Raw genomic sequence first — 26,906 nt, forward strand, 5'->3', positions numbered from 1 at the left:
GCCTAGCAGCAAGCGGCTTGGATTTTAAATCCTAGCAAACGATGGGGAGCGTGCTGGGGGCTCGTAACGCTCTGGCTCGAGGTCTGAATCTCAGAGCGGCCGGCGGCGAGAGCGGGGCCTGGAGCCAGCAGGGAGCCGTGCAGGGTAAGGTCAGCGCAGGGCCGGGCAGGAGCCGTGCGGGGAGCAGGGCCGGGGTCGGGAGCCACCGGCAGGGGCAGGATCATGAGCGCGGTGGCTGGGAAGGGGGGTGAAGCCGCTGGGCGCGGCGGAGCCCGGGAAGGTGGCCGGGGCCAAGGCCGGTGCTGGGGCGGCAGCCAAGGAGACCCCGAAGGTGCTGGTGGATCCCCGCACCCGCCAGAGCTACATGTGCGGGCAGGGCCGGTGCAGCCACTTAGGCAAACTAGGCGGCCGCCTAGGGCGCCTAGTGGTTGAGGGCGACTAAAGGCCGCTCAGGCGAGGAGGTGGAGTGGAGGTGAGCTGGGGCGGGGAAGGGGGTGTGGAGAGGGCCGCCCGCAGTAAAGGGGGGGCCCACAGGGGAACTGCTCCCCGCCCCAGATCACCTCCACTCTGCCTCCTCCGCTGAGCACACAGCCCCCGCTCTAAGTCTCCTCCAATCGGCGCCGCAAGCCTGGGAGGGGAGGAGAATTAGAGCAGCACCGGCGTGCTCAGCGGAGGAGACCTGGGGCAGGCTCCCCGGGTGGGGTTAGCTGCCGCGGAGGGTGGCGGTGTTAGCTGCCATGGGGGGGGCTCCCCAGGTCGGGTTAGCTGCGATAGAGGGGAGGCTTGCACGGGGGGGTAGCTGCTGCGAGGGGGGGCTCCCCGGGTGGGGGTGGGTTAACTGCCACGGAAGGTGGGGTTAGCTGCCGCGGGGGCGGTCCTCGGGTGGGAGGGGCAGGTGGCCATGGTTAGCTGCCATGGGGGGGGCAGTGGGCGGGGTTATCTGGGTGGGGAGGTAGGGCAAGGTGGAAGTTTCACCTAGGACGCGAAACTTCCTTGCACCGGCCCTGTGTGTGGGCGAGTGAGAGGCTGAGCCCTGACTCTGTGAGCGCTTGGCTGGGTCCATCCCACTCCTGCTCCCTGAGGGAGGGAGACAGTGGCTCTATGGGCCGTTGCAGGCTCAAACCTGCCCAGGGCGTTGCTGAGCCCCTGTACTGTGAAGGTTGGTGAATAGCCTTAGGGAACTTGGGGTTGTCTTTGTTCAGAAACAGTTGAATGTTTCTTGTTGTGAGGAGTTGTCTATTTTCTTTATTGAAAAAGAGTAATTGGAATCTGACCAGACTTATGATCTCTGTGGAGGCAAAGTCATGCCTGGTACAGACAAATGTGAATCTTGCCTGTTTGACCATAAGCCTCTGTTATTCATAGAGGAGCTAGAGGTGCTTGGGGAGCTCTGAGCTATGACTTGCAGACTTGATCCGTGTCCTGCCAGGCTGGTAAGATCAAGTAGGGAAGTACTGAGTCTGTTTTTTGAGGAGATTGTCAATCCCTTCCTTTGGTTGGCCCTTGCTGAAGAAACCTTGATTCTCATAATTCAGACCATTATCTTCTGTCTCTAATCTCCCTTTTCTTGGGAATATAATTGGAAAGGTTATGTGGAAAGGACAACTCTGACAAACCCAGAGTCCAAAGATTTCCGTGGTCACTGTCAATCTGTTTTTAGGCTTGGATGTGACACACAGGCTACACTGGTGTGAATGTTTGATGTCCTTCTAAGAATGGCTTAAAATAATGGGCCAAATAATCAGTGTAGCTTCACTGAAGTCAATAGAGCTACACCAATTCACATCCTCTGAGGATCTGGCCTCAGATGCCCATTCTAATTCTTTTATCTATGTTACCAGCTTTAGACACCATTTGCTGACAGTTGAGGACCGGAGCAGGGACATAAGGAGTGTCTCTTGAGTAGCTCCATTCTAGCCTGTCAAAGAGACAGCTTTGGGGAAAACGTTCATCTACACTGAGGGAATTCTCATGCTGGGTACGAGGTGGTTCTATTCTCTCACCCCTCTAGTTCAGTGTATATATCACCATTAGTGGGCTGTTGAGCCTTCAGTATGCAGAGGATACACTGTTCTGCATCTCCATTTTATGTGACTTATACAGTACATGAGGTGAGCCTTCTCAGTCTCTAACAGAGATGGGTACTTAGATTTGATTTAGCTGTCTTACTCTTAATTTGAATAAGAAATAATAGTGGTAGTCTGGGGGAAATCAGCCAGAAGAAGTGGCGAGATTTACAGCAAAAAGAACAGGAGTACTTGTGGCACCTTAAAGACTAACAAATTTATTTAAGTTCTTTTACCTGAAGGACTATGCCTATCTTTTGTTACTCATGTTTACAACCTGGGGATCTTGATCTGGATATTTAGATAGCAGCACTGGCCAAAAATAATGTTAATCTTTGTTTAGGAAGAAGGTTGTTAACTTTTTTGCCAGTTACATATCTTGCCATGATCCATGCCTGATGGGAGTCTTAGGATGCACTGGTGGCTCAGTCACAGGGAGAGACTGTGGTACATGATGGTAGACAAAGTGTAGCTAGAGAGTAAGGCACATAAAGGAGAAAGGCAGCATGAGGGAACTGGAATTATAACTTCCTTGAGGTGCGATGGCTGCTCAGTTGGACACACAGATTAATGTTGACTGAAAATGAAATGTTTCATTTTGACTACACAAACCAAAATTAAATATTTCTGTTCAATGAAAAGAGGCCCAAGCAAAATATTGGGATGTTTCTGAATAGAGATTTTTGGGGGAATTTATTTTTCAGTGAAGAATTTCTGAATTTCCAGAAATTCTGACATTTTGAATTTTGTTTTCAAAATGACCTGGCTGCTGTGTGGACAGTTTTTTTAATTAATCACATCCGGGGCATTTTTATCCTTCCAAAATGGGTGGCACCTTTTTTTATGCTCCCCCTGATGTTAGAACGTGGCTACTCCACTGCTGGCACTTGTGGTCATTTGAGTTTGAGACCCCTGCACTAGAGAGAGTGGCATAGATATGAGAAGGGACCTATTAATACTGCCAGCTAAGGGACACCTTTTAAAATCTTTCAATTCTATGTCCAAGTTTATAAATGGCTGGTGTATGCCGACTTTGGCTACACAGAGTTCTGGACTGTAGAAGCTACCCTACAGAGATTATGCAGCGGGGAAAACACAGTTGGGTGATTCCTTCTTAAATTTGGTTGCTGCTGCTTTCTGCTATCGTGTGGCATCACTTTCTGTGAAAGATGGGTACCAGGAAACTTAACAAGGAGTCAGGTTTCAGAGTGGTAGCCGTGTTAGTCTGTATCAACAAAAACAACAAGGAGTTCTTGTGGCACCTTAGAGGCTAACAAATTTATTTGGGCATAAGCTTTCGCGGGCTAGAACCCACTTCATCAGATGCTTCTGATTAAATGCTTCTGTTTTAGCCCACGAAAGCTTATGCCCAAATAAATTTGTTAGTCCCTAAAGTGCCACAAGGACTCCTCATTGTTTTAACAAGGAGTGTTCCTGCTAGTCCTCACCACTACTGTGCAGATTGCCTGAGAACTCTGATTTACATGCATGCGCACACACACACACACACATTGAGATCTGAACATCCATAGGCCCTGATCCTTTTAACTGTGATCATGTGTTAATACTGATGTAAAGTAAAAGATGTGTATTATATTAGTGAAGCTCTCTCTCTCTCTCTCTCTTTTTTGTTATATCCGTCCAATTTTGGCTTGCCAAATCAGGAGACAGAAAATTAAATTTTCTGAAAGCTAACAGTTTTCATAGTGGTGATGTAGATTTTTTCCCCTCCTTCTGGCAAAATTCCATCATTTTAACTGGGATAAGTGTGTCTATCTTGGTTTTAAGTGGGTACTTTAACAAAACCTGGAGGAGAAGCTAGATGCTTCCTGGATAGGTGATCCTATAAAGAATTATTTTCCCCAGAATTTTTTATTTTTATTATTATTAAGGGGCTGGCAGGTCAAGGAATGAAATTATTTGAGTGAATAAAATGTTGCTTTTCCTGTGGCCCACGTAATTTATTATATATTATCTTTAATTATCAGATATTGAATTTGTGATATTTCTCTAACATAAATTATCTGACAATACACATATGCTCCACCACCTTCAATTCTGCTCCTTCTCAGTTAGTCTGTCAGAGTGTTAATACTAGCCAAAAACAAAACAAAAAACAAACAGAGGTTCAGCTGCTGAGAACTTGGAGAGTCAGACCTTGATGGGAATTCATCTACCAATCAACATCTGATAGCTGACTGAGGAGTTGTGGAAGCAGAGAAAAGGGGCATTTGTGGGAGCTAGAGGCAGTGTTTAACTTGTAATGAAAGAGGTGCCAGGGTTCAAGCAATGATTTAATTTTAAATGTTAAACTTGTTTTGACTTTGAATGTGCAGCAGTATTATTGTCATTACTCAAGTTAAGATTCTGTCACAGGTATTTTTAGTAAAAGTCAGGGACAGGTCACAGGCAATAAACAAAAATTCAGGCAAGCCCACCACCTGTCCCTGACTTTTACTAAAAAAGTCAAGGAACCTGTGACCACCGTGACAGAATCGTATCCTTAGTCATTACCAATTACCATAATACCGCTGCACATTCAGTCCTAACAAGTTTAATTAAAAAGAGTAGCCTATTGTACGTACCAGTTGTACGTACCTAATGTACGTACCAGTGATATTTACAACCACATATTCTACAGCATTTATATAGTAGTAGTTTGTGTAGAAAAATAATTTTAGAGCAACTGCAGCAAAAATTTTTAAAATACATGTCTGAATATATTCTCTAGCTACAGACCTATCCACCTTTGCTCTGGCTTTCTACCAAGTGTTATTACAGAATACTATTCTCACACCTCCCTCATTCCCGCCCTCCTGTAACACCCTTCCCCCAACACACACACATTCTCTACAACCATTCTTAGTTTCAGTCAAAATAACAATAAATGTGGTATTATATTGTACCAATACTTAGCAACCAGGTATGCCACATTGCAATAACAACTTTTAAATAAATCAACAAAAGTCATTAACTATGTCTACTTTGTCTTCTGTATTATTAAAGGAACCCTGTTAATAGAAATCAACAAATTATATTTTAGTATGAAATGAACAAATGTACGAAAATTTTAAAGAAAAAGATTTTTCCTCTACCCTAATCCTGCAGTGATTGGGAGACATTGTACTGGATACAGCACTGTGGTTTACATCTCCAGAAAAGTCCATTAGATAGCCATATTTCACTGGCTATCCTCCTATTTTCTCTCCTTGCTTCTTGTGTCATTGGCTCCTCTGCACCCTTTGTGTCATCCAGGCACCCAGCTCTGAAGGCAGTGCAGAAGGAATGGTGGCATGGTATGGCTCCAGGGCTGGAGCACCCATGGGGAAAAATTAGTGGGTGCTCTGAACCCACTGGCAGCCAAGCTCCCCTCACCCCCTACCCCATGTCCTCCCCCCCACTCCCAAGCACACCACATCCCCACTCCTCCGCCTCCATGCGACAGGGCTTTGGCTTTCTGCCCTGGGCCCCAGTGAGTCTAATGCTAGCCCTGCTTGGTGGCCCCCCTGAAACCTGCTCATGGCTCCCCAGCGGGCCTCAGATCCTTCGTTGAGAATCATTGCTTTACAATACACCACATAGGTCTGTGCAGCAAGATTTGGATCTATCTCTGTGCCTTTTTATGTGTGTGTTTTAGCATCCCTTATGTTACATGGGGAGTCCCTGATCTGTGCACTGTGCACTCACTGTAACTTTGTGAGGTGCCACCATATCAGGAATGCACACTGCTTACAAATGGATGTTGGAAGAAGAAACCCCAGCCAGTGTGTAGCCTGAGCATAGATGCACTGCCACTCTGACAAACGCTTGAGGGTTCGGGCTTCAAAAGAAATAAACATACACTTTCACAACACTTGTATAGCTTGTCATGCCAACAAAGTCTCATTGAAATGAATCATTGACTGTTGTCAATGATGGCACAAGGATCTAGAAATAGCTGTTTTTCAGGATAGTTGGCCAGTACATTTGATGTTTGAGACTGGATAGGTGGAAAGGAAGGAGCTGGAGGCAAAGGAAGAGAGGGAGCAGCATGTGCCTGTGTGTATGGTGGGAGGGGAGAGGGGGGCAGTGCATGTGTGGTGGAGGGGAGAGGAGTGTGTAGGGGGGGAGTGGGAAGGGGCTCTGTGTGTGTGTGTGGCAGAAGAAGAGGGGCAATGTGGGGAAAGGAGTGGACAAAGGCAGTGTGTGTATGGGAAGGGAGAGGAGAGGAAGGCAAGGCAGGGGGAAGTAGTGGGAGGGGCTGTTGTGTGTCTGTTGGGAGCTGAGGCTGATGGGGTGTGGAGGGCAGGGCAGTGGGGGCAGCAATGGCAAGGGGTACAGGATGTGTGAGGAGAGGAGGACAATGTGAAGGAAGCAGTGGGAAGGAGGCAGTGTCCATATGGGCTGGAAGGAGAAGGGCGGGCCGGGCAGTGTGAGGGAAGCAGAGGGAAGGGGCTGTGTGTACATGGGAGGGAAGGAGAAGGGCGGGCCGGGCAGTGTGAGGGAAGCAGAGGGAAGGGGCTGTGTGTGTCTGGGCTGGAAGGAGAAAGGTGGGCCGGGCAGTGTGAGGGAAGCAGAGAGAAGGAGAAGGGCGGGCCGAGCAGCATGAGGGAAGGGGGCCGTGTGTGTACGTGTAGCAGGGGAGGGGGTGTATGTGGAAGGGCGCAGGGCAGTGGGGGAACAATGTGAAGGGGCGGGGTGTGTGTGTGGGCAGAGCCCCGCCCCTTGTGGGCCCCGGCGCTGGCTGTTCCCGGGCGCGGGCCGGGGGACGTGCAGTTGCTCGGGCGGCCATGGAGGCGGCGCGGCGGTGGCTGGCGCTGTGCTGGGCGCTGGCGCTGGCGGGGCCCGCGGCGGCCCAGGAGCAGGCGCGCGCGGAGGAGAAGTGCCATTACTACGCGGGGGGCCAGGTCTACCCCGGGGAGGCGGCGCGCGTGCCCGTCTCCGACCACTCCCTGCACCTCAGCAAGGCCAAGAGTAGGTAGCGGCGCGGGCGCTGCGGGCGGGTTAGGGATGTTGCTGAACAATTTCCCGTCTCCCCACCGCAGCCCCGTCCCCTCCCGCTGCAGGGCTGCAATCAGTGGCGCTCAGTGCCCGCCCCTCCTGCCCTGTCCCCTCTTACTCCGCCGTCCTCCCGGGTGCAGTGTGACAGGCTGAGGGAAGGAGAAGGGCTGACACCGCCGCCCCCCCCCCCAGCAAAAGGGTCCAGAGAGAGGGGTTCCCGTGTGGGCCCGTCAGGAGCAGAGATCCCAGCTGTGGGGCCGGGTGTGTCTGCTGCTTCCCCCCGGACTCAGTTTCCCCCCACTTGTGCAGTGGAGGCAGCGATCCCTCCATTGCAGGGCAGGTAGCATCCAGCTGCATGAACGCTTGTAAAGGGGGTTGTCTGCCCGCCCCCCAGCACAGGCCTTTGCGCAGCATCTCAGCAAAGCGGCCTTCCGGGGAGCCCTTTTTGCGATGAGGATAAAAGTGGCCCAGGCGGCCTAACCCACAGCTATTGCTTGTAGTGCACCTTGTTTGGTTTAGTGGCAGCCTGTGTATGCAGAGGGGGAGGGGGGATTATTGCAGTCTTAAACTGTGGTCACTTCACTTTGCTACCACTGTTTGCTGTTCTGAGCCAGATGCACAGTTCACTGCTGCTAGGGGAGAAGGCCACGTCAGACAAATCCTATTGGATTAAAGTGTGCAGAGAGCCCTAAGCAGCTCCCTCACTGCCAAGTTTAAATAATCTGAAAATCAGAATTTACCCTGCTTGAGGATTTTCACAGGGTTGGGGGAGGTATTTAGTACCATGGCCCAAGTTTCTGCTTTTTCCCCTCGTTGTAAATAGATAACAGTCATAAGTTAAACTATATTTTGGAAAAAATGTTGTCAAAAGCAAAGGGAGCCTGTTTAGGGACTCAAAAACCATGCCAATGGACAGCTACTAGCAATGAGGAATATGCCATTCATTAACCCCCCTCTATAGAACTAGATAGTGTACACCCCATTAAACTCTTTTTTTAAATAAAGGGAGATTCTCTAAATAGGAGTAAATTACAGTTTTAGTCCTAGATTCCAATATGTTGGAATCCTTTTGGATATTTTGGTTGCTTGTGATGCACATTAGACTATTGGAATTTGTGCCTACCCCCGGTTGTGTTATGGAAGTTCTAAACCTCTGCTTCTGTAGCTTGCTATGTGCAGCTACACTCCTATAGTCACACACAGCCTAAATGAACTCACTGAAGCTCCACAGCAGCCACCCTATCCAAAGCCAGTGGCATAATTGGAGCGCAACTCTAGATCACTTTTCTGTTTATCACTGAATAAATAGAAAAGTATATTTACTCAGTTACTTATTTTGTTACAGACTCAGCTTTGTTCAGAGGGGGTACTTCAGTTATCAAGCAATACGATGGATGAACATAGACAGATTTCTGCCAAATGGAGGGCCTCTGCAGAACAAAACTTAATAGGGTTTTAAACTGGGTCAGACACACTGTTTTTCAAGATTCAATTTTGAACTTTGTATAGTTTTATTAGATAATTGTGAATATTAAATGAAAATCTTCATCTGTTCTTGCATTTCTCCCCCTCCTTCCCCAATGAAAGTCTCTTCAATTTGTGGTGACAATCATTTGTCATGGCTGGCATTTGTACTACCATGGAGAGCTTAGGCAGGGAATCAGTAGCAGAGTAACAGATGAACTCTTTAACAAAAGGTGCTGTTTTCATTGAAGGGGTAGTAGTAAAGAATGAGGGAAGAGAAGTAATGTAAATAATATACAGAATACTTTGGGGTTCTGATTAAGATTTAAAATATTTTATGAACTAAAAGGTCACACTGACTAGTGAGCTACATGTACTACTTTGGCTTCTGTAAGTGTTCTGTGTACAAAAGAATGGTAGGATAGGACCAAAAAGTTAACTGCAGCAAAAGTCTCCTGAAATTAGACTTAACAGTCTTGTTTGTGATTCTGGGGTTTTTTTTCCTTTTTTGTTAGCTATGTTCAGAGAGCTCTCATGTGAATTGATTACATTGGCGATTCAGGGGCAGATAATTTTAATTGTTACAGTTAAGGGTTTTTCTGACCCTGTTTAAAATGGTCACCTGGTGAAATTTTCAACAGTTTTGTAGTCAAGTGAGATTCCCAGTTACAGTAATCTACAGTAGAACATTAGGCAGGAAAGGTTTTTCTGTTCCACAAAAGTTTGTGATTATTTTTTTATCCAGATTTAGCATGGAAAAAATGGCATTCACCAATAAGGAATCAAAAATTTTTTAATTTGATCAATCAAAACATTGCGTTTAGAGTTCAGTCTTTAACTTTTGGAATAAGTTAACCAAAAATTCATAGTCATTTCAAACTGAAATTTCTTTTGAGAAGCATAAAAAATTTCCAAGTTTTCAGAAAAAAAATGAATCAGGAGATTGATTGAAACCAACCCTTTCCCACAGACAGTTTTGCTTTCCACAAATCAGCATTTTGACAAAAAATGTTTTGTCAGAAAATTCCCAACCAGCTGTAAATAGAAACGTAGAGCTTGCCCACACTTGGAAATAGTGTCTTCCCTCTTATCTCCAGAGATTCAGTAGAAGAATATTACTGAGAAGTCTCAAGGTTTCATAGTGAAGAATTTTACAAAATACTGACAGCGAAGTGCTACCATAAATAAAATAAACTAGACTTGTCAAATGAAACATCTTGTAATGGTTGGTGTGTATGGGTAATTTATAAAAATTTGTACAGTATAAGTTACTAGAGAAAGACTTTGGTATGTATATCAGAATTTGTGGGCTGTGCTAATAAAAATAAAAAAAAAGACTGCAAGTTTTTAATGCCATTATTCATGTTCTAATGTAGGTATCTTATAACTAGGCTAGTAAGGATTTGATCTTTAATTGGTAAATGTCGGTAAAAGTCAATTTCACCATACATACAAACTAACAAAAATTTCTGTCAATAATAATCAAAATTTACAGATAGGCAGAGTAAGAAAAATGCGGCTTGAGAACTTAAATCAAACTCTAAGGATATTAACTTAGTATATTTTGATGTGATGTTGACAAAAGCTTTAACTTTTTGAATTTCAACATCTGCTGTCAAATAGTTCTGTGACATCCTCACTCATAATTTCCTGTAACTGTGAAAGTTTAAAACCAATTAGGTAATATCTGGATTTTTTAACTTCTTTGGATTTGGTGAACTTTGAGCTTGCACAGAGCTCTTCTGAGTCTGGGACTTCTTCTTGAGCTTGCAGGTAACACACTGGTGGAAGGAGGACTTATATTTATAACTACTTAAGATAAGGACCTCAGAGGGGGTGAGAGAAGGAGGGAGAGGAGAGGGGTTATATGGGGATAGGGCTTATAGATGATTAAAAAAAGCAGCTATTGTATTGTTGTCTATATTCAGTCTATTTAAGTTAGTTATGAATTGTCTTTGAAAAGTCTGAAGTTTAAGGTTGTTTGTGCAGGTTGATGAGATAGGTCAGCGGTCACTCTATCAGTCCTGTCTCTCAGAAATCACTCTCAAGCAAAAAGAAAAAACTCACAATTTAAAAAAATAAAAACTCTTAACTCTTAACTTTGCTCTGCAGAGTTAGTGAGATAAGGCAAGTTAGTACTAGATAGTTACACAACATCAAACTACTTACAACTTTGTCCCTACAATGTAAGTTGCTCCCACCTGTACGTACCTGCTCTACTAACTCCACTTCACTCCACTACACTGGGCGTAGGGCTTATGTTGGTGTATTTAGGGTGATGCAATGACCTTGGGTTACTTGCATTTCACTTCACATTGGCCATTCTTGTTCCTGCTCTCACGACTCCCCTCTTTGGCCCCCTCCCCCTGGCCAAGTTCCTCCCTGTGACCACCCACCAGAAGGAGGGAAGGACCAACATTAGGAGGGTACCAACATTGCACAATTATTAAAGTGGTTCTATATTAGGTCAACTATTGTAGTGGTTGTGAACATGCCTAAAACTGCATAAACTGAATAACTGGACTACTGGATTTGGATTTATGGCTCATTACAACATTCTCTCCCTCCCCACCTTTTCCTCGCTGTGATTGGAAGGGTGTTAACGGGCCACTTCATCTTGAGTGGACCCTTGTTTAGAATAAGTAGTCACCACATCAATTTCACCTTCCATTTTAGCAGCAGGACACGGGAGGCTCTTGGCCCACACTACATCATTATATATAACTACATACTTACTGGGGGGTGTGAAAATCCACACCCTGAAAAATGTAATGTTATACTGACCCCTACGTAGCAGTGGTGTGGGTAAGGCCTATCGGCATATCAGGGTAATCCCCGGGGCGGGCCGCCAGAGTTGTTTTTTTTTTGGGCTGCCCGCAGCTCCCAGTGTCTGCAGTCCGACATTCCCAGCCAATGGAGCTGCTGGGAGAAGCAAAGCACAGGGGGACATGCTGGCTGCCTCTCTGCTCCCTCCCCATTGGCCAGGAAACAAAAAACTGCGCACTGGGAGGGGCAGCAGCCAGCATGCAAAAACGAACTGGTGGCTTGCCAGTGGATTACTTTGATGGGCCGCAGGTTGCCCACCACTGCCATGTAGACAGCATTATGTCGGCAGGAGAGCTCTCTCCCATCCTCTTAGAGCAGGGGTTTCAAACTCAAATGACCATGAGGGCCACATGAGGACTAGTACATTGGCCCGAGGGCTGCATTACTGACACCTGCCCCCTGCTCCACCCCTTCCTCTCCCCTATTCCAACCCCTTCCCCGATATCCCCCACAACTCTGCCTCCCCCTCCCCCCAGGGGGTGCAGGAGGGGTGTGGCAGGGGGTTGGGTGCGGCAGGGGGCTCAGGGCAGGGGGTCAGGGTGCAGGGTATGGCAGAGGGTTAGGGTGTGCCAGGGGGCTCAGGGCAGTGGGTTGGGGTGTGTGAGGGGTGTGGCAGGGGGTCAGGGTGTGGCAAGGGGCTCAGGGCAGGGGGTTCGACTGCAGGAGGGGCTCGGGGGCGGGCTCTCTGCCTGTCTGTCCTGCCCCCGCACCGCTTCCCGAGTGGCGCAGGGGCAGGGCAGGCAGGCAGGGAGCCTGCCCTGCTCCCGGTGTGCGCCGGGCCGGAGCCGCTCTACGTAAACAATGGGAGAGGGCCGGGGTGGGGGGGGCCATGCGGCCTGCGTGTTTGAGACCCCTGTCTTAGAGCATCTTTCAGAGATGTGCACATTGGTGCAGCTACACTAATGTAAATTTGTAGTGTAGAGTTAACTACACTGTAGTGTAGAGAAACTAACTGCCCTGAGTTAGTTTCCCAGACCTGAAGAAGATCTAAAGCTTGTCTTCCAACAGAAGTTTGTCCAGTAAAAGGTATTACCTCACCTTACCTTACCTCAAAAGGTATTTGTCTCTCTAATATCTTGGGACCACAACATGGCTACAACACTGCATATAAGCCTACTTATAACAGATACTGTGCTATTGACAATAATTGTCTAATATTAATCAGCATGCTATCATTCTCCTTTAAATCAATTCCAAACATTGCTTTGAGCAGCATAGTAACTTACCCAGCAATATAATGCTTGACATTTCAGTCATGTTTAAATCCCTTCAGTTTGATACTGGATCTCCAACACACTGCCCTCAGGCATGAAATGCTCAGCGTTGTGTGCTTTGATATTGAGAAATGCTACCTCACTGTACTTACAATTTGAAAACCTCCAGCATTCCGAATTAGTCTGTGGTAGAGTAGTAAGTGTTATATCTCCTGTAAGCATGTCCATAGTGCAATTTCACTAATGTTGTTTTAGGCCCTGTTTAGACTATCAAGTTTACATCAGCACAGCTGTACCAATGCAGCTGTGCCGCTGTAAGATCGCTTGTGTAGCTGCTCTATGCTGATGGGAGAGAGTTCTCCCATCAACATAACTAAATCACCTCAAATGAGCCGTGGTAGCTATGCCATCAGGAGAGTCTCTCCCCCGACATAGCGCTGTCCACACTGGCATTTCTCAGAGGGGTGTTTTTTCACACCCCTGAGCAACATAAGTTATACTGACAAAAGTGCTTCTGTAGACAGATCCTTAATCTTTTTCTGCTGCGTAGTCCGAATATTTTTGTGCATTAACCACTGAGTTAGTTTATAAATGGGTTGCAGTAACAGACAACCTACAGATTTTAAGCATTTGTGCCCTGAACACATCTTCTGTCAGGTGTTTCCTGCAGAATTAAATTTTAGAAAACCTTTTTTGCTAAGGAGTAAACATAATGTGAAATTGAACCACTCTTTACTCATGGCACGTAAATTATTTATAGCAAAATATAATTTGCTGAAATCTATAACTCAGTAGCCATACATCATTCAGTGCAAATCAGCATCCTAATTTATGAGCTGTCATCAGCCAGTAGTAATCTTGTAATGTGTTAAGGGGGTCCAGGTAAGTATGTGCAGCATTTTCTCTCATGCGGCCGTATCCTTGGCAATATTTCAAATGGTTCAGAAATTTGTGAACACAAATCTATTAAGTTATGTATGCATCTTGAAATGTACATTTTTTTAAGCACAGCATGACCCCAACGTGTGGTGTCCTTTCCTCCTGTGAAAGGCTGAAATTAATAAAGTTTGATTGTGTAAGTCATGGGTCCTACAAAGTGTTTTTTACTGTAAGGAACCACAGACATCCATCCAGAGAGGAAAACAGTCCTTGGACATATGTTACCTGCTGAACAGCCTCGTTTATGTACACATGCTTCAGTTTGTATCTATATTTTGTGTTTCTAGTTTCCAAGCCGGCACCTTATTGGGAAGGAACAGCAGTAATCAATGGAGAATTTAAAGAGCTGAAATTAACAGATTATCAAGGAAAATATCTTGTCTTCTTCTTCTATCCTCTTGACTTGTAAGTAAAACTGATGCAGACATATCAAAATATATCCTCCCCCCCTCCACCTTCCGAATTTTGGAAGCGTGTTTAGAGTCAAGGAATGTTAAGATGTTGATTGCAACTGCACTTGACATTTTGTAATTCTGTAGCATCTTACTGGGGAATGTTTACATTCCTTGCTACCGTACAACTCATTGCTGCAAATGGAAAATGCATACAGGAAAGAGTATCTCTTCACTTCATACGCTCTGGAAGACATTTTTAGGGAGACTGATTTCCTCTTACAGCATTTCAAGGATGTTATGGGATACATTTAACTTAAATTATTGGATGGACTTTCGTTTCATTACACTATTGTAACTCCACTGCAGTCAATGGAGTTACTCCTGATATATACCAGTGTAATGAGAGGAGAATCAAGCCCCGTGTTTTCTTGAAATGAACAAAACATACAGTAAACTAGTAATGTTAATAATACTCATGTAGCACTTTTCATCAGTCAACTCAAAGCACTTTACAAACAAAGGGTAAGTATTAGAGACAGCTGCTCTGATAGTGAAAATAACTGGAATCATGGCTTATTTTCCTCCTAGCCTCAAAGCTTGAACAATTGTGATCTAAAGTTTAATTTTGTGCCTAGAAGAAGCAAGAAGAGGTCAAATGCAAAATAGCTACAACTTGCATCACTGTTTTCCAGGAAATCATGACATCTATTTCTCTGCAATTACTGGATTAAAGTATCATACTTTAATCCAATAATTCCTGTACAGTTTTAAAATCAGTGAATAATTGTACATGTAGCTAAACTGTAAGTTGTAATATTACTAAGTCAACACAGATTGCATTTTCAATCTTATTCACAAACCACTTGCAAAGGGTTTGACGATAGGTAATCCATCTGTGAATGTATTTATGAATGCTGTTAGGAACACAGTTACTTGTAAAATGTAAATTATTTTAAATTGTATATATTGGATTCCATCTAAATAAAAACCAATAGTTGTGCTAAGTAATTCACAATTTATCTATTTTATTTACTGCAAACAATATCTAGCTTCTCTGTAGAAACTAATTTAGCTATGTATTGAGCTGACTGAGAAATCACTCCTGGATATTCTGAGAATTCTGAATTTATTTTGTTTTCAAATTTTTAGCACATTTGTGTGTCCAACTGAAATTATCGCCTTCAGCGACAGAATTGAAGAATTCAGAGCAATAAACACGGAAGTGGTAGCATGTTCTGTTGACTCACAGTTCACTCACTTAGCATGGTATGTAGCCTACCCATGTGTCTTTTATAGGAAATTATTGGATACATATGAGATTATGGGTTGCTTCTCCAAATTCACATACTCCATCTGATGCACTAATATAGTCAATTAAATATGGGTTGCTTCTCCAAATTCACATACTCCATCTGATGCACTAATATAGTCAATTAAATATTGAATAATAAGGTATGAGGTGTGTTGCTATGTTGCATAAAAATTGGTAAGTAATAAAACTAACGGTAAGATTCAAAAATTAAGTTTATTGTTGAAGGTGTCAAAGTAAAAGTGATGACTTTGGTGTTACCATTAGAATAAATTGTTCATTACAAATTATTCATCAAACTTTCTAAGGTGGATTAATATCAAAAAAATCTTCACTGGGGTTTTGTTGTTTTTAATTGTGGAGTTTGAAAGAAAGACGGTAGTTTGCAGGGTGGATAAAAATCAATGATAAAAAAAATTTAAATCAGATTTTTTTGATAAAATGCTTTGAGGAAAAAAAAAACCTAAAGATAGTTTCAATTAAGATACATTATAGCTCAAAGATATCTCATCATGAAATAGGGATTATAAATTCTAATTCTATAGGGTGAGACAATATATTCATGTAATGTTTAAGAAAAGTTTTGTAAATAAGTTCCAATAGTTCATGGATTAGAGACCCAATTTTATGGGGTTCCACAGGCTTCTGTATAGATTATTTAGGTTAATCTTTCTATCTACCCAATGGGACGCAGTGCTCAGTCTAGAAGATACCATCAGAGATGCTTAGTTTTGCTGTTCTCAAACTGTGGATGTGTGTCCCCAGAGGCAATGTGCTTGTTAACAGCAAAAATATTTTTAAAATCAATAATATAGAGAGGTGAGAAATAACAGACCTCAACTCTATTGTCCCTCTGCAAATTTATATACACAGAGTCAATCCCTTACCTCTCTCTAAAAGTGCAAAGTTTCAAAAAGTTCAATGAATAGAAGATTATTGGGGGCGGACTAGATCTAGACAAGGAGAAGTAGTTTGGAGATAAATGTGAGAAACAAGGGACATATGCTTGTTCTATTAAAATATTGTATGTTTGCTCTTGAAGAAAAAAATCCAGAATACATAACGTTGTTGTTTTAGTTAAATAAAACAATTTAAATGTCTGTCTCGTGGTGTTCTTCTAATACAGCATGGCAAGAAAATCCTCCAAATATTAATGATTAACCTGTTGAATTGGAGACAGTTCACCTCCCAATGACTTCATAAATATCTGCTTCAATTACCTTTGGTAAATGAAATAACCAGTCATTCATTTTCTGATATAGCTGTAAAACTAATCTGAAAAGTTTTCAAAATTAATCACTATTTAAAAATGTATAGTGTGTACCTTCTAAAACTGAAACCTACATCTATCTCTGAGTTGTAATGTATATGTATTAAGGTTATAACAACCAACAAGAAGGCATTTTTATGTAGAAAACCCATGATTAAACTGAGTCTTCCTGACTAGTGATTTATTTAAAGCAAATCCAGATAATTTGGCCACACAGAGAGAAGGGGGGGTGTTTCAAGTGTAAATTAAGCATGGAAGGAGGCATGAAGAGGAGATTAAGGCAACTATGAATGGACACATTGCAAGAGTGTAGGAAGCGGATTGGAGCAAATGAGTAGGAAAAAGAAAAACAAATATAGATATTCCTTCTGCAAAAAAGCTGCATGCAAAAGTTAACTTGTATGTGGAATAAAAATCTCTCGGAAGAATAAACGTGCATCTCTTTTGTTTGTCAAAGGATTAATACTCCACGAAAACAAGGAGGACTTGGACCAATGAAGATCCCACTTCTTTCAGATTTGACACACCAGATTTCAAAGGATTATGGAGTATATCTAGAGGACCAAGGGCACACACTTAGGTACTACAAACCATTATGGTGCATTCTATCTTGTTATAGCAGTGCATTCTACCAGTTCCATTTAAAGGGACACTCGGTATTGGCACTTTTCTCTTATACCATTTAGTTATATACTATGTTCATCTCAGTAGTTAATATCGGAACATATACTGGGTCTATTTACGTGGATAAATACAGGCATTTTTTCCACCAACTGTTGATAACTTAGCTGAAATTGTATATTAAAGCTCTTAGTCCACAAGGAAATGTTTCTTAATTTAAATAAATAAATAAATAAATCAGAAATGAACTCACAGTGATCTATTGTACATGCAAAACTCAGAGGTTTAAAGGTGAATGAAATGCTTTATCCTGCCAGAATCTGAATTCCCAGTTCTGGCCTTTTCCTTCATTACTTACAGTGTTTTATTAGGAGAAACTGAACCATGAACTCAAGATCTGGCAAAGAACTGTAAGATGTTTTGTATTGACCATATTGCTGCTAGGTGTAAATCTTGTCTAGTGGTAGTTGTGGCATTGTTTGATAGAGTAGTATTTCTTGCTCATTCATTTTCAGTGTTCTTTGTTAATACTATAGATACTCATGCTTGAAACAGATCTGTCTCCCTTACACTGCAGTTACCTGATCCTGTAGTGAAAACATGTTTTGTGACATTAGATCTCCTGTCTGGACAATGTTGCAAATTCAGAATTGCATCTTTGCTGCAGTAAAAAAGTAAAGAAGGTGGACTTGGAAGGAACAAGGTCCTACTTAAATATTTATATCTGATTAGCTAATGCGTAGAACATGGACGTGCTGGCTGCCGCTTCCCACAGCTCCCATTGGCTGTAAACGGCAAACCATGGCCACAGGGAGCTCCGGGGGGCGGTGCCTGTGGACGGACAAAGTACACAAAATGTCTTGTGGCCTGCCAATGGATTACCCTGACAGGCCACGTGCCAAAGGTTGCCGATCCCTGGCGTAGAAGAAAGTGAAACTTAAGTGGACTTATGTTCACATTTTGAAAGTCTAACTTTGAAGTGCTCTTACTATAGCTGCAGAAACTAGGATTAAATAGCCAGTTTTCATTATAGCAAACAGATTAGCTGTGCGGTTCTTTAAGGTTTTATATTTGGTCCGCCATTTTTTAAATGCTCTGTAAAGGTAGCAGAATTTTCAAGTGATAGTTATTTAGGTTTGTCAGAATCAGAGAAGGCTGTGAGGAGATTGAGAGTCCTAACCAAGCTAGGTGAATGGCCAACACAATGGCAAGTGAAATTCAGTGTCAATAAATGCTAAGTAACTATTCATACACCTTACTAAGGCTCTAAATCAACTGTAACAACTCAGGAAAGAGCCCTGGGCATCATTGTGACCTCTGTTCACTTTACAACTGCATTCAAAAAAGTAAACAAGATATTAGGATTCATAAGGGATAGGAAGGAGAATAATATGCCATTATATAAATAAATGGTGCAGGCTCAGCTGGAGTACTGTGTACAGAACTGATCACCCCGTCTCAAAGAGGAAATTGCTGAATTAGAGGGGCTTCAGCAAAGGGAGATAGGAATGAGAAACAGCACAGGAAACATCTGCTTTGAAGAGAGACTGAAAAGATTGGCATTATTTACTTCAGATAGGAGAAGAATAAGAGGGGATACATTCAAAGTATATAAAATAATTAATGGTAGAGAGAGGGTAAGTCAGGAACTTTCTCCTTGCCTCATAAAAAGACCAAGGGAACATTCAGTGAAATTAGAAGGTAGCAAATTCAAAAATTGACATAAGGCAATACTTTTTCACACCACACCTATCTGGAACTTGTTCCCAGAGGAAGTCATTTGCAACATTAAAAAAGGGGATTTGATACTTCTATGAATGTCAAGAATATCCAGCATTGTTATAGTTAGTACTAAAAAATTTGGAGGGATGCTGTATCTCATGCTTCAGGGTTTAAAATCAGTCTTTAAATATTATAGGAATTAATGTAGGGGGCAAATTATCCCACATCTGCCTGCTGTGAGACAAACCTCCCGCTGAAGCCTCTGCTTCTGACCATTGTCAGAGACAGGAAACTGGACTAGATGGACCGAGACTGTACATTCCTATAATATCATGCCTGTCAACCCTGAGCGGGCATTATCTCACCAGGTCTAGATATTTAAGTGTAACAAGTGCTTTTGGTTTATCATTGTAATTTATTTTTTTTTAACTAAGGACTGTGTAAATAGCTCCTATCACATAGATTCTAAAAGCTCTTAGGTTCTCATTTACACAGTTGAGCGTTTTACAATATCAGTGATCTACTTATCAAGCAGTATAGTTAAGGGAAACTAGTGTTCAAGACTTCCATATGAAGTCTAAAATCTCAAAGTGCATATAAAAAATTCTTAAGCATCATCATATCACCAAAGAAAGATGCAACCTTATGTACTTGGACTTTCAGAAAGCCTTTGACAAGATCCCTCAAAGGCTCTTAAACAAAATAAGTAGCTATGGGATAAGAGGGAAGGAGGTCATCTCATGGTTAAAAAATAAAAAAACAAAGAGTAGGAATAAATGATCAGTTTTCAGAAAGGAGAGAGAGGTAAATAGTGGGGTCCCCCAAGGATATATACTGGGACCAGTGCTGTTCAACATATTCATAAATGATCTGGAAAAAGAGGTAAACAGTGAGGTGGCAGAATTTGCAGACGATTCAAAATGACTCAAGATAGTTAAGCCCAAAAAACAGACTGCGAAGAGTTTCAAAGGGATCTGACAAAACAGGGCAACAAAATGGCAGATGAATTTCAGTGTTGGTAAATTCAAGGTAACACACATTGGAAAGCATAATCCCAACTATACATACAAAATGACGGGGTCTAAATTAGCTGTTACCACTCAAGAAAGAGATCTTGGAGTTATTGTAGATAGTTCTCTGAAAACATCCACTCAATGTACAGCGGCAGTCAAAAATAGCCAATGGTGTTCGGAACCATTAAGAAAGGGACAGATAAGATGACAGAAAATATTATAATGCTACTATATAAATCCAAGGTACACCCACACCTTGAATACTGCATACAGTTCTAGTCACCCCATCTCAAAAGAGATATATTGGAACTGGAAAAGGTACAGAAAAGGGTAACCCAGATTATGAGGGGTATGGAACAGTTTCCACATGAGGAGATATTAAAAAGTCTGGGACTTTTCAGCTTGGAAAAGAGACAACTAAGAGGGGATATGATGTAGGTCTAAAATCGTGACTAGTTGGAGAAAGTGAATAAGGAAGTGTTATTTACTCCTTCTCATAATACAAGAACCAGGGGTCAATCAATTAAATTAATAGGCAGCTGGTTTAAAACAAACAAAAGGAAGTACTTCTTCATACAACGCACAGTCAACTTGTGGAACTCATTGCCGGTGGATGTTGTAAAGACCAAAACTATAACTGTGTTAAAAAACAAAAACAAACAAACAAAAAAAACCTAGAAAAGTTCATGGAGATTAGCCAAAATTCTCAGGGATGCAATCCAGTGCTCTGATTGCCACAAGCTAGGAATGGACAACAGGATGGATCTGTCAATGAGTGCCTGTTCTGTTCATTCTTTCTGAAGCACTTGGCATTGGCTGCTGTCAGAAGACAGGCTACTGGGCTAGATGGACCCTTGGTCTGACCCAGTATGGCCATTGTTATGTTCTTACTGCTTTCTTAATTCTGACTTGACCTTGCCTAGATCACAGCAAGATCAGAGGGCACTTTCAGTGAGAGATGGAGTTCTTTGTGTCAATGAAAAGCACCTCCTCTAAATGAGGCTTATATTGAAGGACTCCAGAGGTGGGAGAGGTTAGATCCTTCAATTCTGGGTGCATTATAAATGAGAAAGTAATGTGAAGGGAGTTACAAAGGAAATTAAAAGTTAACACATAACCTGTACTTAACTTGATTGTGTAGTGCTTGGAGAGATCCCGCCACTGCTGATGTAGTGTAGGTATGCTGCAATATCTGGACACTACAATGTGCGTAATAGAGATCAATATTATTAGGTTTATATCTAAAAGAAAAATTCCATGTTTTTGCAGAGGCCTTTTCATTATTGATGATAAGAGGGTCCTTCGACAGATAACAATGAATGACCTTCCCGTCGGCAGATCAGTGGATGAAACACTTCGTCTAGTACAAGCATTCCAGTACACTGACAAACATGGAGAAGGTGCCTGTTTTCAATATTTGGGCAATGGAAATTATATTGAGGTCTTATTTAGTTTGGAAGGTGTATTTTTAGCTATTAGGAAGCAAGGCACACTGCAACATTTGATAGCTTCATGGTTGTTACTGAGCAAAGTTTTCTGTTCCCCTCATTCAAGATTCAGTGGACCTGATCCTCCCCTGCCTTGCTCTAGTGTAGTGTCCAAAGTGAATGCAAAGTGGTTATAACACTACCAAATCAAAACAGTAGCATTTACACACATTTTCCACTCATAAGCATAAATGACTGCGCAAGGTATGAGGCAGCGAAGAATCAGGCTCAGTATTTTAATAAATTTAGACAAGCTGCAGCTGATCCAAGAGGCACTACCAGTGTAATCTTAATGTGGGGGGGTGGGGGGGGCGGGAATAGAGCTGGTGTCCCAAGACAAAATAGATACAGTACTTTGAGTCGGTGAAAAGCATCTCCCAAAATGAGATTGGGTTCGGTGCCCAATGTTATTCCTATCTCTTCTCTTAAAGAGAATGATTCTTAGATGGTGTAAACTGGCATAGCTCCATTGACTTGACTTCAGGGGGCTGTGCCAAGTTACACCAGTTTAGGATTTGGCCCAAGCTATTCAACTTTAATTATTAACACATGTATATGTTCAGCTGGCTGATCTTCCTGCTCTCAATTTAAAGTGTTGGTGTTTAAAAGCAAACCTATGGAAAGTGACACAGCTGCAATTCATTCTCAGGTTGTCTACACAGTGCAGTGATGCACACTATAGGGGTGTGTTTTCTGAAGCACACTAATGGGTGGCACATCAACTGGTCTGCATAGATCCTGATGGTACGCGCACCAGGTTCCCTAGCATGCTTTAATGTAGTGCAGTTTGAAACATGTTAATGTGTAATGTAACATTATCTGTATAAACCGCTCTATTTTGTAATTCAGAATTGAAAAGAACAAATTCTGATACTTAAAGGCAATGGGCGTTTTGATTAAGGAGAGAAAGTCCTTTTTGTTCAACTTCAAATAAAGCTGTGTCTCAGCTTACGCAGTACTGGAGTCTCCCTGTGAGGCACGTGGAATCCTGTTGGGTTTTGCTGATTTTCTGTGGCAATGCATATCTATTTCATTGGACTCAGTGCAGAGGCTAGGAAGAAGAATCCTCCAAGGTTTTTTACTATGTTCACCACATTTCAGCTGGCAGCACTGTCTGCAGGGGATAAAATGCCTGTGCTCCAGTTGTGTAATCCCAGCTGTGCAGGCAGATCCTTGAGCCTTTGCAAAGTCTCATCGAAGCCAATGAAACTCTGACTGGGCACAAGGTCTGCCTACCCATATGCAGTTGCAGGATCAGCTCCCTGGTCTCACCTAGGTTGTACATGAACAACTGAGCAATTGCAAGAATGGCAAATATTTATTTTTATCATCCTAATCCTTTTACATCCTAAGCAGGATATCAAACAAAACAGTCACATTCTAGAGAGAGAGCTTTAATTTTTCTTCGTTGCTACTGTAATACTTGCCTTCTGGCATTAGTTTTAAAGAAAGTTATACCTGTCTCCATTTCCACCTGATGGAATTGCTGGCACCATATCTTGGCACCATATGTCCTCTTGGAATGGGGATTCATCTTCAGAACGGGAGGTACTATTACTTTGCCAGTAAGTTGACTAATAGACTGAAAACAGTGAAAATCAAAACCAACATATACTCAACCAAGCAAAGATTTCCTGGTTTTGGTGAATGGAATAATCCAACCTGCCCTACAAATAGTATCAATATTAATGTTTTAGGGATACTGTCTGATGAATAAGCATGTTACATATTTGCAGATGTTTACATGTGGCACCTTCTTGCTATAGTACTTAAAATTCAAAGATTAGTTTTTTATGAGAATGGTTAGAAAACCAAATAAATTAGAAAAATAATTTCTTTTCTATTAACTCAACTTCCATTTTTTCTCCTTTTTTTTTCCCTCCAGTTTGCCCTGCTGGTTGGAAACCTGGCAGTGAGACAGTAAGTCCATATTTATATTCAGCATACGTTCATTATTTTGCATGATTAAATAAAATTAGGGACCCAATCCTATCTCCATTGAAGGCAAAAGCAAAATTCTCATTAACTTGAATGGAAGCACAATATCAGGCCCTGTGCATTGTGATATTTTTAAGTTCTTAATCTGTTATCATTGGAATTTTATTGACTGATTTATTACAGTATATCATGTTGGCAGTATTTCATGCAGGAAAAAAGTTAATCTCTTCACATCAGGAGTTTCCTTCTCCCTCAACTTTACAATATGTGATCAAAACCTCAAGCACCAGAAAGTTAACTTGAGGGAGAATTTCCTTCCAACTCTCTTTTGACCTGTGTTGCAGGATGGGAAGTTCTCTGAGGAAGGGGCTATCTTCTCTTTCTTATCTGTACAGTGCCTAGCATAATAGAGACTTGATCCTTGATTGGGGTTCCTAAACAGTTCCTCAGTATAAATCATCTCACTGCTCAGGCCATTGTATAATTGCCCACAATCTGGCAAAGCATACTACCACTGTTAGAACTGTAAAATGGAATACATTTTGCGGCACAGTATCTCTTCTTTTGTTTCTTCACACTAACATGATTATGAGCCAAAGAGGAAGGGCCCAGTTCAATGCCCACTGAAGGAACTGAATTCAGTGGGTATTGAATCAGGCCCCAGTAGAACAACGAAAATATATTTTCTAAGGCTATGTCTACACACACATCTTATGTTGGCATAACACGCATCACTCAGGGGTGTGAATCAGCCAGCCCCTTGAGTGACATAAGCGCTTGTCTGCACAGCACTTAGTCGGCAGGAGAGGTTATGCCGTTCACGGGGTGGTTTTATTATTCCAATGGGAGAGCTCTTTCCCGTCGGCATAGAGCATCTTCACCAGATGTGCCGGTACAGCAGTGCCGCTACAACGGTGTACATTGGCATTTATTGGAAGCTGCTCTTTTTTCTTCTGCTGCTTGTTTCAGCTGTTGGCACAAACAGCATTATGTAAAAAAAATTAAAATGAAAATAAATAAAAGGTGCCTTGAAAGAAATTCTATAAGGTTTCAGTAGCAGCAAAAAATTGAAGTGGTCTCTGCACCTGTCCTTGAGTTGGTAATACATGACAGCATCAAATACCACATTTTGGCAGGGCCATGAAATGTGTTCGTTCATATAGACAGTGGGCTTATCTATAAACAATAACATTTTCATAATGTCAATAGGATGCTAATGATATAAACCGATACAGCATTATTAATAAACTGTATTGTAGTAGCTTCTGGAGTTTCCAGCCAAGATCAAGGTCCCATTGTGCTAGTCACTATACTGACACACAGTAAAAGACAGTCCCTAAATCGTATCTACATACAAGATCTCAAACAGTGCTGCAAAGAGCCAGAGTGTCTGTATAGTCTCTAGTAAACGTTGCAACTGGCAACATTTAAGTGGCTAGCGCAGACCTCTGCATTACAGTGTGAAACAAGCAGATGCTGGGAATTATATTCATGGGCTAGTTAAGATTTGTCTTAGTGGGGAAAACTGGCTCTTTAGATTTTATGGTGAAAGTGGGTTATAGGATGGCATATGTATGGCATTGGAAATCATGCATTCCACTACCTTGCCTAAACTGAATAATCTGTCCATTAGCAGCTGACAAGCAAGCGATTTCCCATTCTTAGAAGGGTCAAGCCTATGAATACACTTAATAAAAGGGAGACCGGTTGATAGCAGTAATAGATTACTACTTTATAGCATCTGCTGTTTCTGTACACCTGTTGCTGACCACTGACTCATTGCCGAGAATATCAGGCCGCAATAAATGTATAGCACTGACGTAAATACAAGTAAGATGTTCTCTTTACTTTCTGTGCAAAAGCTGTAGCGCACTTAAACAGCAGAATAGTTCTGCAAAACACTCTTCAGAACACATTAACATCTGTAGCCAGGCCTTCTAAATGTATTTGATTTAATTAGATCAAACCTGAAGATGCCATGAGAGCGTGGTGGCCAAGACAAGAGCTGTAAGTAAACTCTGAGGCACTTGAGTACAGACGTTAATTTATGGAAATAATTCCAAGTTCACTTATGGGGAAAATCAGACTGGAGAGTACATTCTGTCAACAAGGCAGATTCTGTTTCCTTCTTGAACTCCACTTCCTCCTCCATCACCCCTACTGAACTCCACTGTTTAGTGTTCATTAGAGATAAGCAGTAACCTTAGATCTGAACAGATGAAAGGTAATTTCTAAATGTAGTGTGTGACCATTAATGCCAGAATATGAGGCAGATAATATTTGTTCCTTTTGTTTTTAGACCAACACTTTCACTTTCTTTCTCACACAGATAATCCCAGATCCAGCTGGAAAACTGAAGTATTTTGATAAACTAAACTGAAACTTGCTTCTACTGAGCTACACAAGTCACATGCAACTTCAAGTTGTCAATAAAATTCCAGTCATTTTGTTATTTCCATGCATTTGGCTGATTTATAGTGGCTACCAACTGTAGTTGCTTTCTCAAAATACAGGTATTCACTGTGCAGAGACTACCACTAGCAGAAGGAGTTGACACAATTAATCTTCTAGGGCCTCCTGAAAGGAGGCTAAGAATTTGAGCTTGAGTTTATTCCATTCCATCTTGTCAAGAGTTCATATGTTGAATGCATAATGCTCAGCTATCATACTGTGTAGGCAGGGAAATTGCACTTTAATCTTTAGTTACTTGCATCCTCTTAAAAATACATATATCTATATAGATAATGTATATCATTTCCTTTAGCTATATGGACTTAGCTTTAAGAATCTCATTTTGGATAGATCACTTAATTTCCACAAAAGCTTAATGCATAAAATCCTTTATGCCTTTGCTTCTTTTTCAAAAAGATACCAGAATTTCCCTCCCAGTGGTTTTCTGTAAAGCCCTAACTCTCTATTTTGATGACACATTAGAAGCTGCAGCTGAAAAATTGCCACCTGCCAATTGTTCACTATGAGTCTGAGACCATATTCCACAAATTAATACAGTGATCTGTAATGAAGTCTGAAGCCAGGAATACAGTTTAAAGGAGTTAAACTAAAATCTCTCTTTGTCTGAAGTTGGAAAACATTTTAGTTTTTCTTCAGTCGAACATTAAGAACCAGATTCTCAGCAAGTGTAAGTCAGCATAGTTCTATTGGAATAAATGGAGCTACACCACTTTGTATTAACAAAGGATCTAGTTTTATCTGTTTATCCTTTTTAACACTTAAAACTTCTGGGATACATGCTAATATAAAAGGAAGATTCTAGTGTATTTAAAATTCCCATAGTCTGGGGATGATCCTACTTTCATACTATGACCTGAAACTTTTTCCTATTCCTCTCCAACTGTTTTCATAGCTCTTAATTTAGAGCAGGGGAATTGTAGAGTCTTTGGGTTCATGTGCACACATTTCTTCCCACAAGAGACAAAAACATCACTTCTAAAACATGCTTGATCACCACCAGAACTTGAAATTCCTCCTAAATGCACATCCTATGCATGGGTGCTCTTCCCCCAACTTTGATCTCTTTAGCATGCATGAACCAAAAAAAACCCACACAGCATTGTGGGCAGTCACCAAAAAGCGTCTGATATTATGAATAGTGTCCACCTCTCTTCCTGAAAATCGTAGTGTGATCCTTGAAAGAGTAAAAA

The 26,906-nt window shown here is 42.0% G+C and overlaps 1 protein-coding gene across 3 annotated transcripts; it reads left to right on the forward strand.

Annotated features, from left to right (window-relative positions):
- Positions 1-25,702, forward strand: PRDX4 (peroxiredoxin 4). 3 transcript variants are annotated; one of them, XM_039519800.1, is made up of 8 exons: positions 6,780-7,019; positions 13,777-13,894; positions 15,034-15,150; positions 16,921-17,043; positions 21,089-21,219; positions 23,192-23,226; positions 25,205-25,251; positions 25,574-25,699. In XM_039519800.1, exons 1-8 carry the CDS (start codon positions 6,836-6,838, stop codon positions 25,575-25,577), a joined length of 759 nt encoding a protein of 252 aa, XP_039375734.1. In that variant the 5' UTR covers positions 6,780-6,835; the 3' UTR covers positions 25,578-25,699. The 3 variants fall into 3 exon arrangements, with proteins under 3 accessions (XP_039375735.1, XP_039375734.1, XP_039375732.1); XM_039519801.1 differs by lacking the exons at positions 6,780-7,019; positions 25,205-25,251 and adding an exon at positions 1-144 and having other exon boundaries at positions 25,574-25,702; XM_039519798.1 differs by lacking the exon at positions 25,205-25,251 and having other exon boundaries at positions 6,782-7,019; positions 25,574-25,702.
- Positions 25,703-26,906: the final 1,204 nt, after the last annotated feature.

This window comes from Mauremys reevesii, linkage group 1, assembly GCF_016161935.1.
Source record: "Mauremys reevesii isolate NIE-2019 linkage group 1, ASM1616193v1, whole genome shotgun sequence".
Classification (NCBI taxonomy): domain Eukaryota; kingdom Metazoa; phylum Chordata; order Testudines; family Geoemydidae; genus Mauremys; species Mauremys reevesii.

Coding starts and splice junctions, on each gene's coding strand:
- PRDX4 (XM_039519800.1), top strand. CDS start 6,836: ATGGAGGCGGCGCGGCGGTGGCTGGCGCTGTGCTGGGCGCTGGCGCTG. Junction 15,151..16,920: donor CAGTTCACTCACTTAGCATG/GTATGTAGCCTA, acceptor TGTTTGTCAAAG/GATTAATACTCCACGAAAAC. Junction 23,227..25,204: donor GGAAACCTGGCAGTGAGACA/GTAAGTCCATAT, acceptor TGATTTAATTAG/ATCAAACCTGAAGATGCCAT.